The sequence below is a fragment of the Nematostella vectensis genome, chromosome 5 (assembly GCF_932526225.1).
Source record: "Nematostella vectensis chromosome 5, jaNemVect1.1, whole genome shotgun sequence".
Taxonomy (NCBI): Eukaryota; Metazoa; Cnidaria; class Anthozoa; order Actiniaria; family Edwardsiidae; genus Nematostella; species Nematostella vectensis.
This window is the reverse complement of record NC_064038.1, coordinates 8,158,331-8,174,520: the sequence shown is the minus strand read 5'-3', so window position 1 is coordinate 8,174,520 and position 16,190 is coordinate 8,158,331. Positions and strand designations below refer to the sequence as shown.

At 39.7% G+C, this 16,190-nt stretch overlaps 1 protein-coding gene across 1 annotated transcript; it reads right to left on the bottom strand.

Annotated features, from left to right (window-relative positions):
- Positions 1 to 229: 229 nt before the first annotated feature.
- On the bottom strand, positions 230 to 15,382 carry LOC5505961 (nicalin). The gene is made up of 18 exons (XM_001626657.3): positions 15,170 to 15,382; positions 14,070 to 14,260; positions 13,338 to 13,482; positions 12,551 to 12,645; positions 12,346 to 12,429; positions 11,660 to 11,733; positions 11,259 to 11,288; positions 7,670 to 7,758; positions 7,132 to 7,256; positions 6,665 to 6,676; positions 5,394 to 5,578; positions 4,817 to 4,904; positions 2,511 to 2,549; positions 2,161 to 2,268; positions 1,705 to 1,760; positions 1,583 to 1,636; positions 1,350 to 1,428; positions 230 to 707 (listed from the first exon to the last, which is right to left on the bottom strand). The coding sequence occupies exons 1-18, from the start codon at positions 15,339 to 15,341 to the stop codon at positions 642 to 644; spliced, it is 1,692 nt and encodes a 563-aa protein (XP_001626707.2). The 5' UTR covers positions 15,342 to 15,382; the 3' UTR covers positions 230 to 641.
- Between the last annotated feature and the right edge of the window lie 808 nt (positions 15,383 to 16,190).

Here is a 16,190-nt window from a genome sequence, read left to right as displayed (position 1 = left end):
GCTTGTTATTCGCAATTCTCGGCTTGTTTTCGTGGTCTCACTTCAGGGCAGGTGTTTACATTGCTTTGGGGTCAGCATTCGCTCGTGAAAGACCATGTAAAACCATTCCAAAAGAGCGCAAAATATCAAAATGGCTTGTTATGGTGTCTCATTGATTCGCGCTTCTGGTTACTGTTTTACACTTGTAACATTTTAAGTCTAGACTAAACAGCAAATAGAAAGCCAGAAACACTATTATATTCCATTTTATTATTATTACAAAAAGACTGGTCAAAGAATAGCTTACAAACCCATATTCTCACAAATCAGGGCTTTGTGACAAAAAAGATAAGAAAAGCTAATGCTCCTCCAGGTTAGGCCAAGTAAAAGCATCTAGGACAGCCTAACCCCACGCGTTCTGATAGGGTTCCCTGTGGTGGTTAAGAGATGTGACGTCACACTTGCTCGGCCCAGATTTCAACGCTTCCTCACCGCTCATCTACGAGCAAAGGGAGTCCGACTGGTATTCTGCACGTCCTAGCTCACATTGACACCAACTCCTGGTTCTTCATCAGGGTTCATTTGTGTTTCGAGTTTAGATTGTCTAGCTTTATCTGTAGCTATAACACGCTTCTCTGGCATCATTTGAAAGTACCAAGCTGTTAGATCTGCTTCACTTTCAATGTACCCACTTGCTTTTTAAGTAGGTCAGACCATACAGGGAAATTCTTAGGAAGAAATTAAAAAATGTTAGAAAAAAAAAAGCTAGAAATTCCAGTTCACATATCTTTATCCATATTACTACGTCACATAACAAACTTTAATGATTGCCTTGAACTTAAATAATCGTGTTATTTATTGAAGCAGAATACAATTTTTCAACATGATGTGTTTTCACTTATAAGCCCTCCTCTCTACCATCACCCAAACATGCTACACAGCTAACCTTCAACATGATATGTTTTCACCTATAAGCCCTCCTCTCTACCCATCACCAAAACATGCTACACAGCTAACCTTCAACATGATATGTTTTCACCTATAAGCCCTCCTCTCTACCCATCACCAAAACATGCTACACAGCTAACCTTCAACATGATATGTTTTCACCTATAAGCCCTCCTCTCTACCGTCACCAAAACATGCTACACAGCTAACCTTCAACATGATATGTTTTCACCTATAAGCCCTCCTCTCTACCGTCACCAAAACATGCTACAAAGCTAACCTTCAACATGATATGTTTTCACCTATTAGCCCTCCTCTCTACCATCGCCAAAACATGCTACACAGCTAATGTAGCCCCCCCCCCTCCCCTTGCGTGTGCCCATGTATTTCAGTATGATTTTATTATCACGATTATCGCCTACCTGCATTACTAGATAGAAGATTCCCAGGTATGCAGCTATACCAAAAGCCAAGAACAGGTCAAATATAGCCGGCTTGACCCTGAACAATCAAGAGATTTTCAATTATATAATAATAATCCTAATATATAAGCCTAAAAGTACCAGAGTATACTGAATAAGAATACATTCAATTTTGGAAATAGTTATTTTGAGTGTTGAAGCATAAAAATAATAATAATAATACATCATTGTACCTATAGGCTGACATCTTTGCTTCAAATTGATCGTAGAATACAAACTCAGGGTCTCTATAAAGAGCAAAACATTTTATCAGGACAAAACACATCAGCACTTGTAAGGGAAATGTGTTGCTTACCGTTTATCAGCCTTCATTGTTATCTTTTTAACATCTTTCACAAATTTGGTCAAAACCTAAATAAAAAATAGTTACAAATTTGGCAACTGTCTGCATAAGAATCTTTGTGTGTGTGTCTGTCTAGCAGTGTGAGTCTGTTAACCTTTCTGTTCTCAGTTGTCTGTCCTGTCTACTGTGGGACACTGTGTACTTCTGTTGAGTGTCTGTCTGTCTTAAGCTGTGTGCATCTAACTGTCTATCTAGTGCAGTTTTTGTAAGTCTGTCTGTCTAGGAAGCTGTGTGCTTCTGTCTAGAGCAGTGTGTGCCTTTCTGTTTTCAGCTGTGTTTGTCTGTCTATCTGGGATGCTGTGTTTTCCTGTCTAGGGCCATATGTGTGTCTGTCTGTCTAGGATACTGTATGTGTGTATCTATCTGGGTCAATCTGTTTGTCTGTCTAGGACTGGGTGTCTGTCTTACTGTTTCTAGTCCAGCCAACATTGGATGGTCCTTCTGTATAAGCTGTGCAGCTCTTGGTTGTGATCCAAGGTAGTCCATCCATGTCTTGATAAACTCACTATCTACTTCCTGAATGACAAAACATGCCAGGGCTGTCAAGTGAGTCTTGAGGCAAGCAACATTACAATGAATGGTGTGGTATGACTAAATTGATTGGAGGCAAGCTATAGAAAGACAGAACAGAGTTGCGCTGTTAAGAGTTGTAACTAAAAAAGCTACAGACAAACAGTTAGGTACAGGTCTGCTGTAGAATCACAGAAAAGTAATCACTTGGCATGCATGAAAAAAGTCACCAAAAAATATTTACTTACAAGGCCAGCTTGGAAAACTTCTAAATTTCGAGGATAGCCCTAGAAAAAGAAATATTTTATCAGGATATCAAATAACACTACAACAGCCTTAACAACACAACCATTTCACTAGTGATGACAGCACGACACAACCATTTGACTAGTGATGACAGCACGACACAACCATTTGGCTAGTGATGACAGCACGACACAACCATTTGACTAGTGATGACAGCACGACACAACCATTTGGCTAGTGATGACAGCACGACACAACCATTTGGCTAGTGATGACAGCACGACACAACCATTTGACTAGTGATGACAGCACGACACAACAATTTGGCTAGTGGCGACAGCACGACACAACCATTTGACTAGTGATGACAGCACGACACAACCGTTTGGCTAGTGATGACAGCACGACACAACCATTTGGCTAGTGGTGACAGCACGACACAACCATTTGGCTAGTGATGACAGCACGACACAACCATTTGGCTAGTGGTGACAGCACGACACAACAATTTGACTAGTGATGACAGCACGACACAACCATTTGGTTAGTGATGACAGCACGACACAACCATTTGACTAGTGGTGACAGCACGACACAACCATTTGACTAGTGATGACAGCACGACACAACCATTTGACTAGTGATGACAGCACGACACAACCATTTGACTAATGGTGACAGCACGACACAATCATTTGACTAGTGATGACAGCACGACACAACCATTTGACTAGTGATGACAGCACGACACAACCATTTGACTAATGGTGACAGCACGACACAATCATTTGACTAGTGATGACAGCACGACACAACCATTTGACTAGTGATGACAGCACGACACAACCATTTGGCTAGTGATGACAGCACGACACAACCGTTTGGCTAGTGATGACAGCACAACACAACCATTTGACTAGTGATGACAGCACGACACAACCATTTGGCTAGTGGTGACAGCATGACACAACCATTTGACTAGTGATGACAGCACGACACAACCATTTGGCTAGTGGTGACAGCATGACACAACCATTTGACTAGTGGTGACAGCACGACACAACCATTTGACTAATGATGACAGCACAACACAACCATTTGACTAGTGATGACAGCACGACACAACCATTTGACTAGTGGTGACAGCACGACACAACCGTTTGGCTAGTGATGACAGCACAACACAACCATTTGACTAGTGATGACAGCACGACACAACCATTTGGCTAGTGGTGACAGCATGACACAACCATTTGACTAGTGATGACAGCACGACACAACCATTTGGCTAGTGGTGACAGCACGACACAACCATTTGACTAGTGGCGACAGCACGACACAACCATTTGACTAGTGGTGACAGCACGACACAACCATTTGACTAGTGATGACAGCACGACACAACCATTTGGCTAGTGGTGACAGCATGACACAACCATTTGACTAGTGGTGACAGCACGACACAACCATTTGGCTAGTGATGACAGCACGACACAACAATTTGGCTAGTGGCGACAGCACGACACAACAATTTGGCTAGTGGCGACAGCACGACACAACCATTTGACTAGTGATGACAGCACGACACAACCATTTGGCTAGTGATGACAGCACGACACAACCATTTGACTAGTGATGACAGCACGACACAACAATTTGACTAGTGATGACAGCACGACACAACCATTTGGCTAGTGATGACAGCACGGCACAACCATTTGACTAGTGATGACAGCACGACACAACCATTTGACTAGTGACAAGTGGTGAAATTTCAAAGATAGTCCTAGAAAAAGAAATATTTTATCAGGATATCAAATAACACTACAACAGCCTTTACAACACAACCATTTGACTAGTGATGACAACACAACCATTTGACTAGTGGTGACAACACAACCATTTGACTATTGGTGACAACACAACACAAACCATTTGCCTAGTGATGATAACACAACAAAACAACCATTTGACTAGTGACAACACAACAACAAAACCATTTGACTAGTGACAACACCACAACAACACAACCATTTGACTAGCCATGACAACACAACCATTTGACTAGCGATGACAACACAAATTTGAATAAGAGGTGACAACACAGGTCTTCTTGGTGTATTAAAAGATGTTTCTGTGTCTATTTTAGACAAGAAATTAAAATATGTATTAAACCAGCCCAAGTAAGAACATGACAATGAATAGGAGCGGTTACTGTTGTACAGAAAATCTATTGTGGGGTGGTAACGTGGGACTCCATCAACTCATAGGGCTTGTTTGCAATAAGTAGTAACACACAGAGACTAACCTTGTGAGTTAGATTGAAGATGTGTCTTGCTAAGGTTTCTGCTATGAATTTGATATTTGTCTCTAGCTTGGAATCATGTGCAGGGGACCTGAGAATACCAACCAGTTAGTTGATAATCACTCTTATAGGAATAATATAAAAATATGATTTGGTCTGCCTTTTTATTATATATTATATATTCTCTCATGATTCTCTCAGAAACTAATATCAAGAAAATTCAATTTTGCAAACAGAGTAAGGAGCAGTAAAACTCAACTCAGATAACTCCCTATTTGAATTGAGCTTGGATTGCTATAAACACAAACCTCAAATACATAAGTTGAACCCCTTGCAAACTACATTTTGTTTACCTTGACTGTAGGGTATATAGTACATATTATTCTCATTTCTTCTACTCAAAATTAGAAACAATGATTGACCTTCATTCTTATTGTATAAGGTGCATTATCCTAGAATGAGTTCTTGATATGAATAAGGATATACATTGTCACGTTCCTTTAAATATATCAGCAGTAACTCTTAATCATTCCCAATAACTTGCACCCCCACCCTCTGGAATTTGAGTTTTATAAATTACCTAACATCAAATATCGAGCCTCTGCCAGTGGCTGTGGGGTCCTCATAGTGAGACAGAGTGCCTGCTGGCAATCTCTGGGTATGCACAGAGAATCGTTCATGCTCCCATGACAGGGTGTCATCAGCAAGGTTGATCTTCTTATGGACTGTGGAAAAGTTGAGCTGGGGGAACATGGCTTCTGATACCTGATAAAAAATGTTTCTCAGTGTGAAAGGGATTTTGTTGCTTTTTACAGGGCAAAATTACTTAAAAACAACCAAAACTATAGCTGGTATAAATGGCCAAATAGAATGAACATCTTTATTTCAACAATGACTGTTCAGATGCAAATCCTGTCACTCTACTGTTGCATAAAACAAATAGTGTTGAATATCTCATTTTGTGGACATGTATGTATCCCAGATAGATACAAAGTGTCAAAGTGTAATAAATCCTGTCACTCTACTGTTGCATAAAACAAATAGTGTTGAATATCTCATTTTGTGGACATGTATGTATCCCAGATAGATACAAAGTGTCAAAGTGTAATTTTTATCAATTGCACGCTGTGAAGTGACCTGTTTAACCATCCATGACAGAATAGACATGGCTAAAATAAGATGTCTTTGCTTATCAAACAGTAGGCTTTTAACATTCAGAGATCATCAAGAGAGTTTTGGAGATGTAGCAAAGTTCTCTTCCACTAACAGCTAATATCTAACTGTAATGGCTTTTTACAATGCATCTTTATGCCCTCCTCATACAGTCAGCATAAGCATGGACAACGCTGACATTGAAAGCTTGAGGAGGGGATTACTGGGGGTAACATGACACCATTACCATTGCAATACAATACAATAATCCTTGCTTATAAAGGGTTGTATATTAAGCAATTAACATGTGGCCCTTTAAACATTTGTAAGCACTGTCAATGGGGGTGGTCACTGCCAGAGGGGTTATTGCATCCCCAGTGATTCTTTTACATCCCTTCGGTTCCAGTTAGTGTAGTGCAGCTTGAAGAGATGGGACCTCCAGTTTAGTGTCCTTATCCGAGAAGACTGGAAACACGGGAGAATAACTTCAACTCACTTGTGACACAAATTTGAATCAAGGCAGGAACCCGGAAAAAATCCCCAGTTTGAGCCAGGATTCGAATCTGGGCCACAGCGGTGATAGGCCGACGCGCTAACACACTAGGCCACCCGTGCTTCCACAATTGGTTATAAAATAAGTGTTAGGCCAATGAACAAACCATTTTTTTACAAGTAGAAGTACAGTAGATAAGTACTCACATGTTTGAATTCCTGAAAAGCAAATAAAACAAAAATTAATCAGTACAACGCGATCCAGGGGGCTGCTATATTGTTTTTTTTTTACGATATTGCGGTAAAAGAGCAAAAAACATGCAGTGATGCAGTATTCCAAAACATTGCAAGATGCGAGGTTTTGCTTTTTAAACGGTATTGAAGTAAAAATTAAAATATTGTGGTTTTGCTGTTTTAACTAGTCCTGCGGGTCGCGGAATTTGCCCGTTGGGAAACCTGGGAAATGTGGGGGCGTTGCACATGCTCTTAAAAACCTTGTTTATGCAGTTTGTGATATTTCTGCAGTATTGCGTTATTTTATCGAATTTTGTATTGTAATAAGACCCCTCAACCTCTCCCCTATCTAGTCAATCTATAGCACTGCTAATAAGCTGAAGCTTGAAGCACTGTATGAACTGCATTTTAAAGGCAATTTCAAACAAACGTTGTCTCACCTCAACAAGATCAAAGGCTTTGGTGCCTTCCTTGGGTGGTTTGGAGACGTGTAAGAAGAGGGTGTCACCCTTGGCTATACTATCAAGGCACAGCACAAAGTCCACATCATTCAGCACACTTTGCTCTGAAAGCAAACCACAGCAAAATTTTTATTCAACCAGTGAGTTTTAACAAGCTCAAAAGCCCAAAAAGTACAAAAGTTACAAGGAAACTAATAGGGATGAACAATGAGATATTTTGGTGTGGAGGGTGATATATTTTGGAGTGGAGGGTGAAACAATTAAAAATAAAACACAACATATATACACAAATTGTACATAACATTTTTTCTGACAAAAAAAAATGCTGCAATCCCACCCTTGGAACTACCTAGTCTATCTCTAGAGAAATGTGAAATAGGCAGTTATATTGATGTGTGAAATAAATCCACACAAGTTTGAAATGGTATGCAGGGGTTTCATTCAGAGTGGGGGACGGAACTTGATAAGTATGATTTGCACATATTGTATTAGGGTCACAGCTTTTTACTATACAAACCTGGATTGTCTAGACCATCCTCCAACCATTTCTTTGTTCCCTGGTAGTTGAATTTACCTCCACCAGACAACAAAAACACTAAATGTGACCTTCACACAAGTCAAGGTTAATCTTACAAGGCCAGATTCCAAATTATCTCATCAGTATGATACAGTAGTAACTACCCTACATTATTTCATCGGTATGATAGTAACGACCCTACATTATCTCATCAGTATGATGGTAACGACCCTACATTATCTCATCAGTATGATAGTAATGACCCTACATTATCTCATCAGTATGATAGTAACAAAAGTGGTAGGATTGGTATAATGAGTTATACTTATCTGAGACCATCATATAAGTCATATGTGCTGCCATGGAGTTAACACAAATTAAATGTGCTCTACGTTATGTGGCTAGTTACAGAAACTTGGCTTCACTTTCTACAGTAAATCTTTAACTCCCCCAATTGTAAATTGGTTAGCTAGAGACAGAATTCCATTAGTTATTCAGCCAGCTTTCTAGAAACAAATCCAAAGCTGACTTGACCATGGTGGGCACCCTGGCCCTCTAGCTTAAGAAGCAGAGCCTATACTGCTGGTTAGACAGGAGCAAAAAATGGCAAAACTAAAATTGTAAGGTTGTGTTAGCTTACATTTTGTTTATATTTTGCCTATAGGTTCCTTGCATAATATAAAACAAAATAAGCTTTAGTATTTTTTGGTAGATGGTCCGTTCCTGAGATATGATTGAGCAAAGTTGCCATAGATCATGAAAAAAGTAGCAAATTTCGCCCAAACTGGGCAATTTCAGACAAATCAAGAGTCTTACAATTAGCAATATCTCAAGAATGGATTATCTACCAAAAAATACTAAAGCTTATTTTGTTTTATATTACATAAGAAACTTCTATGCGAAAAATCAAGCAAATATAAGCTAACACGACCTTACAATTTGAACTTTGCTATTTTTTTGCCCCTGTCTCTGGCTATCATGCCACTCCCTAGGTAGTACCTGTAATAGGTAAAGCATTCTATTGTGATCATGCCACTCCCTAGGTAGTACCTGTTATAGGTAAAGCATTCTATTGTGATCATGCCACTCCCTAGGTAGTACCTGTAATAGGTAAAGCATTCTATTGTGATCATGCCACTCCCTAGGTAGTACCTGTTATAGGTAAAGCATTCTATTGTGATCATGCCACTCCCTAGGTAGCACCTGTTATAGGTAAAGCATTCTATTGTGATCATGCCACTCCCTTGGTAGCACCTGTAATAGGTGAGACATTCTATTGTGATCATGCCACTCCCTAGGTAGTACCTGTTATAGGTAAGACATTCTATTGTGATCATGCCACTCCCTAGGTAGCACCTGTAATGGGTAAAGCATTCTATTGTGATCATGCCACTCCCTAGGTAGTACCTGTTATAGGTAAAGCATTCTATTGTGATCATGCCACTCCCTAGGTAGTACCTGTTATAGGTAAAGCATTCTATTGTGATCATGCCACTCCCTAGGTAGCACCTGTTATAGGTAAAGCATTCTATTGTGATCATGCCACTCCCTAGGTAGTACCTGTTATAGGTAAAGCATTCTATTGTGATCATGCCACTCCCTAGGTAGTACCTGTTATAGGTAAAGCATTCTATTGTGATCATGCCACTCCCTAGGTAGTACCTGTAATAGGTAAAGCATTCTATTGTGATCATGCCACTCCCTAGGTAGTACCTGTTATAGGTAAAGCATTCTATTGTGATCATGCCACTCCCTAGGTAGTACCTGTTATAGGTAAAGCATTCTATTGTGATCATGCCACTCCCTAGGTAGTACCTGTTATAGGTAAAGCATTCTATTGTGATCATGCCACTTCCTAGGTAGTACCTGTAATAGGTAAGACATTCTATTGTGATCATGCCACTCCCTAGGTAGTACCTGTTATAGGTAAAGCATTCTATTGTGATCATGCCACTCCCTAGGTAGCACCTGTAATAGGTAAAGCATTCTATTGTGATCATGCCACTCCCTAGGTAGTACCTGTAATAGGTAAAGCATTCTATTGTGATCATGCCACTCCCTAGGTAGTACCTGTTATAGGTAAAGCATTCTGTTGTGATCATGCCACTCCCTAGGTAGTACCTGTTATAGGTAAAGCATTCTATTGTGATCATGCCACTTCCTAGGTAGTACCTGTAATAGGTAAGACATTCTATTGTGATCATGCCACTCCCTAGGTAGTACCTGTTATAGGTAAAGCATTCTATTGTGATCATGCCACTCCCTAGGTAGTACCTGTTATAGGTAAGACATTCTATTGTGATCATGCCACTCCCTAGGTAGTACATGTAATAGGTAAAGCATTCTATTGTGATCATGCCACTCCATAGGTAGTACCTGTTATAGGTAAAGCATTCTATTGTGATCATGCCACTCCCTAGGTAGCACCTGTAATAGGTAAAGCATTCTATTGTGATCATGCCACTCCCTAGGTAGTACCTGTTATAGGTAAAGCATTCTATTGTGATCATGCCACTCCCTAGGTAGTACCTGTAATAGGTAAAGCATTCTATTGTGATCATGCCACTCCCTAGGTAGTACCTGTTATAGGTAAAGCATTCTGTTGTGATCATGCCACTCCCTAGGTAGTACCTGTTATAGGTAAAGCATTCTATTGTGATCATGCCACTTCCTAGGTAGTACCTGTAATTGGTAAGACATTCTATTGTGATCATGCCACTCCCTATGTAGTACCTGTAATAGGTAAAGCATTCTATTGTGATCATGCCACTCCCTAGGTAGCACCTGTTATAGGTAAGACATTCTATTGTGATCATGCCACTCCCTAGGTAGTACCTGTTATAGGTAAAGCATTCTGTTGTGATCATGCCACTCCCTAGGTAGTACCTGTTATAGGTAAAGCATTCTATTGTGATCATGCCACTTCCTAGGTAGTACCTGTAATTGGTAAGACATTCTATTGTGATCATGCCACTCCCTATGTAGTACCTGTAATTGGTAAAGCATTCTATTGTGATCATGCCACTCCCTAGGTAGCACCTGTTATAGGTAAGACATTCTATTGTGATCATGCCACTCCCTAGGTAGTACCTGTTATAGGTAAAGCATTCTATTGTGATCATGCCACTCCCTAGGTAGTACCTGTAATAGGTAAAGCATTCTATTGTGATCATGCCACTCCCTAGGTAGTACCTGTAATAGGTAAAGCATTCTATTGTGATCATGCCACTCCCTAGGTAGTACCTGTAATAGGTAAAGCAGTCTATTGTGATCATGCCACTCCCTAGGTAGTACCTGTAATAGGTAAAGCATTCTATTGTGATCATGCCACTCCCTAGGTAGTACCTGTTATAGGTAAAGCATTCTATTGTGATCATGCCACTCCCTAGGTAGTACCTGTTATAGGTAAGACATTCTATTGTGATCATGCCACTCCCTAGGTAGTACCTGTTATAGGTAAGACATTCTATTGTGATCATGCCACTCCCTAGGTAGTACCTGTTATAGGTAAGACATTCTATTGTGATCATGCCACTTCCTAGGTAGTACCTGTAATAGGCAAAGCATTCTATTGTTCATTTAAGGATACTTGGCGTGAGTATGAGGATCAGCATACAGTCTGGCAGAAAAAAATCAAACACTCAGTGTTTATAATGCATGGTTTCTTATATAAAAAGGCAATTAGAATTTATTCAAACAGGTGACTTGCACTAGCAGATCATGTGAGTGTTTGGGTGGCAAACTAGCACTTGCTCAGACTTTTAGTGGCAAAATAACAGCAACAAAAACTTATTCAACGCTACAAAAAAAACACAGGATCCTTTTTTTCAAGAAAGGGTTTAGTTTTATTTAAAGATTTCTATTTTGTTGTTCTCTAGTGTGACAGGCGCAGTCATTTCATCAGTGATTATTTTGTTTTGAATTTGCCAACCAGGAAGGTCACGTGGTCTCTTAGCGCAAGTCCCCTATTGCTTCTGTAACCATGGATACCTTGAAAAGAGTCTTGCTAGTTCAAGTAGTGCTACCACGCCACTACCATTTGAGTCAGAGCCATTTGCAATACTCTGAACAAGCAATAACAACAGCATCAGTACAACACACAAATCATAAACCTACTATTAATGCTTGTTTAGAAAACCTGGGGACTTGGATGGGAGTTTTAATAAAAGGGGAAAGCTTAATATTTGATAATTTATGCCTTAGTTCCATCTTTTTACTGTAATTGTCAGATTTCCCCCCCCCCCTTAAGGCCTGGCTAAACATTCCAACATGTATGTCAAATATTAAAATTGAACTCTCATGCAAGCATGTTTGGCAAGGTGGATAAACACGAAAACATTTTCATAAAACAAGAACACGCTAGTTATGATACGCGAGAAATCAAAGTGGCGCCATGGGAATTTTGAGCTGTTATTGGATAAAAGCACGTAATGTAAGCAACGTTTTGTGTGGTGAGTGGCTAAACAATAAAACATGTGTACACTTAACTTTAATGTCAAACATTTGGACCCAATTTAGTGCCATGTTTTGTGGGTGGCTAAACGTACAGACATTTGCATCAAATGCAATGTTTGACAAACATGCTTGAATGTTTAGTCAGCCTTTATACTGCAGTACTGATATACTCTGCAGTACTGATATACTCTGCAGTACTGATATACTGTATCTATACTCACAGGAGCAATGCCAAAGGTATCATAGTGAGCGACAATGGCAATAGTAGGGAGGTTTTCATCCACGCCCATGCCAGCAAGCTTCCCCTACGACAAAATAAAATGTCAGTTTGGGTGAGGTGGGCCTGGAACATGATCAGAAATCAGAAAAATGCAAAGTTATCTGCCACAAATCATGTAGTGGCAGCATAAATGTGGATGCGAATACCTGAATACTAGTAATTGTAGTATCCTTCCTGGCTTTAGACTCTGAAGCACTGGATACGAGCTGATATCCACTGGCCGAGGTTACACCCAGAAGGGCTTAAAATACAATGATGACAATATTATTTATAAAATATTTACTGAGGCATTTCTCAGAATACTGTGCACTCTTTCAAAGTGGACAAAAACAAACAGACAAATTATAAAAAAAAAATAGAAAGCTCTATTTTCTAATGCAGTGTCCTTATTGATTAGATGTCCACAGAACAGGGTCCCTTTAAAGCTGCATTGTCACCAGTTTACTTCCGGAGGTCCGACAAAAAACCGTTAAAAGACAAAAGAATCTATTAGAATCTGAGATATTTAACAGGCCATCCGATGTAAATTATCAATCACATCCTCAAAGAAACTTCCAATAGACACACTGCTTTTAATATTTTGTAATATTTTTCGCGTTTTATGTTAAAAATCATCGGATATTGTTACGTAATCGACCGGAAGTAAACTGGTGACAATGCGGCTTTAAGTATGCAACTGATCATGATGCTGTGTTAGGTACACAGTCACAGAACACAGTCACGTAGCCCACTTTGCAGTACATGGGGACTGAATATAAACTGATATTCAGTGAACTACTTGAAACCCACTGTAACAGTCTGTAACATGCGTAGCCTGGAAAGTGGAAATAAAATGTGATATTCAAACAATGGAAATGCCTTTTTGGTGATCAATCTTTCCAAGACCATCTGTATATATGATTGCATATTTATCTGCAATCTAATGCAGCATACCTTCAAAAGCAGACTTTGCCTGGTCACTATTTATGGCAACCTTGATATGCTTGTACACATCCAACAGGTAGTCATCCTCATAAGCAAAATACACAGCCACAGGAACAGACTGGGACAGCAGCTCCTTCTCTAGGGTTTGCCACTCCTTCAAATAAGATTAAGTTAGAGGGCTACAGTTTTTTATCAGTTGAAGATCTATTTTGACTCAAAGATAGTGAGCAAATGGTTGCATTTGCAACTTTTTTTTCCAAAAATCAACCACAAATATTAATTTGGTCACAAGCCAGTAACTATGAAAAAAACATTGCAAGTTCTAGGAGAAGTAAAAAATGAGGGGGGGGGGGTTGTTCCCCATAACCACTAATACTATAAATGTGGGTATTCTTGCATACTTTCTCACATCATCACTTTCTCTCTTTTTGTGTGCTCTTAGTATTTTGGCATTGAAAGCTGTGTTGATAATATTTTAAATGTCTTATTTCCATGCAATGCAACTCTAGCGAAAAATCTGAAAATTGTATAGCTGCATACTGTATGTGTACCTTGAAATAATTATGAACTTTGTGTCCTAGAGTGCCCTCTTCTGTCAGCCAAATTTAAAATTCTTATGTGGAATTACATCCATTTAAGGGTTGACAGTAAACTTTTAATTCACTGAATACACAGTTGGTCGACTGAAATTTCTATAGAGTTAAATACTTTTAATTGTAGTCTCTGTAGAAAGGGTAGTACCTCCACTTCCTGCTGGTTGAGTTTTGAGAGATCTCGCGGAAGGAGAATCAGAAGCCCACCAGCCCCCTGTTCAATAACCTCACGGACACGGTCTATGGACAGCTCGGAGAGGCGCGACACCACACAACGTCTGGTCAATGCAGAGCCAGAGATGGGGCGTGCCTCCATGTTTACCAGAGCACTTCGGGAGCCTAAGCACAATAACAATTACTTTTTCTAAGCAAAGAGACTTTCTATAGTATAGTAGACCTGAACATGTGTCCATCAAATGGTATAAAGATGTACAATGTGGGGACTTAACTGAGGACAGTCAAGTTTCACTATCTAATTGAGTAATCTAGTAAGTCCATAATATTTGTTGTCTCTTAACATTTCAATAAAATTAACTTGGTTTCTCGTTTCTTTGGGTACCTCAAATCATTGCAACGCAAGGTTCTTTACAAGGCATTAAATTTACCCATCATCGAAACTATAACAATGCAGTGGAACCTCTGTTTTATGATGTGCGTCAGTTTTTTTTTTTTTACATTTTACTGTAGTTTTTTTTTTTTTTTTGCATTTCATTTTACTTTTGTTAGGGAAGAAAGAAATCCTATCAAATAATCAATTTATCTTATGATAGAAAATAACAGAATTAAGGTTTCACTGAACACAAAAAACAACAACATAAAAATTGTTTTTCCCTCCCTGGCATAAATAACGATGATGTCTTGATGGCCTAGCTTCATGGAATGTTACAAAGTTCTCTTCCACTTTACACCACAAATAATGCAAGTGGCTTTTTACAGTGTATTTTTCTGTCCTTTCTGATAATGGCGTAAGATATTAAGAATCGAAAGCCATAAAAATACAGAAAGGAGATTAATAGCGTAAAATCATGAAAGACCAATAAGCGCACGCATCGGCACATGTTCGTAGTAGCAAACCACACGATTCTAAAAATTCGAAATGATTCCACCATAATATAAGATTATTGTTAAAATAAACTTGGCTAGTGGTCATAACTCTAGGATTTTTTCTTGATATCTTAGAACGATGGTTATATTAGCTGACAAACTCTTACTTTGAAAAGAAAAGACAAAAGTAAAAAACATCCTCACCGGCCGGGTGGTGTAAGTCAAACTGCTGCATCCGAAAAACCGGAAATTCGTACGCCCCACTTACAGGCGAGACCGGTCCACTAAGCAAAACGAACGGGAGAACGCATAGTATAGAGACAGAGACCGGGAAACTCTTGAAAAGTTCAAGAAAGTCCGATGTGTATTCAAACATGGCGAAGGTTTCTGGAAGAAAGAGAGAAGCTATGGCAGGCGCGGGTCAGCGGTATGAATTACCCAGACGGCTGTTCGAGTGTAGAGCTCTCCACCACAGGAAAACCATACTCTGACAAGGAGTTAGATAAAGCATATTTTAACATTTAGATATTTTGCCAAAGATAAATGCCAAGAAGATTAAGAGTGGATATGTGATGCCCCCTGTATTTAGGGACGGACAATTTAACTTTTGTGGGGGAGTGGATGATATGTACAGCGAATCATCGAAATACATATCTAATTTGATGGTTGTTAAGAAATAAAGATATACATTTCCAGACATTACAAGACAAGCACCATCTTGATAGATGATATAGCCTGCGTAGCGGCTCGAGGGCTGATGAGTCCCCCCTCTGTCGCGCGCTCGCTTTTTCCCCACTGTCTCGCCCCCTATCCCCCCGTCCCTCACCCTTGATACGCAGGCTATATAATACCGTAAAATTCCGATAAAAATCCCCCCCCCACGCCCCCCACCTTTGAAACGCAAAAAAACCTCCAATAATAGCCCCCCCCCTCCCTCCCCCCCCCCCCCACCGAATATAGCCCCCGGGGGGTTAACTCGGAGGGCTGTATAAAAGCAATTTTTACATTCTTTGAACAAGTAATGGCTGCTTGAATAATATTTATACAAAAAAAAAAAAAAAAACGGGCCATGAACACAGTATTTAAAATGCCATAGACAATGGTCAATGTTTCACCATAGAGACGCCGCAAAAATCCCTAACCCCCCCCCCCCCCCCGAATATAAGCCCCCTCCCCCCCCAAAAAAGGGTCTTTGAAAAGTATAAGCCCTGGGGCCTATTACCAG